At 68.4% G+C, this 234-nt stretch overlaps 1 protein-coding gene across 1 annotated transcript in view; it reads right to left on the bottom strand.

Annotated features, from left to right (window-relative positions):
• The window catches only part of EIF5A2 (eukaryotic translation initiation factor 5A2), a 5,029-nt gene extending 4,801 nt beyond the window's left edge, over positions 1–228 (bottom strand). Inside the window, exon 1 of the mRNA XM_009585709.1 lies at positions 74–228. Coding sequence (XP_009584004.1) covers positions 74–181 — 108 coding nt within the window. The 5' untranslated portion in view covers positions 182–228. The remainder of the gene's footprint in view (positions 1–73) is intronic.
• Positions 229–234: the final 6 nt, after the last annotated feature.

Below are 234 nucleotides of genomic sequence, written 5' to 3'. Positions count from 1 at the left end.
GGGAGCCGCAGGAGCACACACTGCGGGCTGTGCAACAGACTGGGGCTTGCAGAGCCCGCCCGGGGCCGCTCACCTTGGCGTGGCCGTGCTTGCCCGTCTTGGAGGTGGACATCTCCACGATCTTGCAGGGGCGCCCCTTGAGCACCACGAAGCCGTTCTTCCGCAGCGCCGAGCACTGCATGGGGTAGGTGAAGGAGGCGCCGGCATCGCCCGTGGTGAAGTCGAGCTCGTCGG

This window comes from Fulmarus glacialis, unplaced genomic scaffold (genome assembly GCF_000690835.1).
Source record: "Fulmarus glacialis isolate BGI_N327 unplaced genomic scaffold, ASM69083v1 scaffold41089, whole genome shotgun sequence".
Classification (NCBI taxonomy): Eukaryota; Metazoa; Chordata; class Aves; order Procellariiformes; family Procellariidae; genus Fulmarus; species Fulmarus glacialis.
Note: the sequence above shows the minus strand (reverse complement) of the source record. Positions and strands in the feature narration are given on the sequence as shown.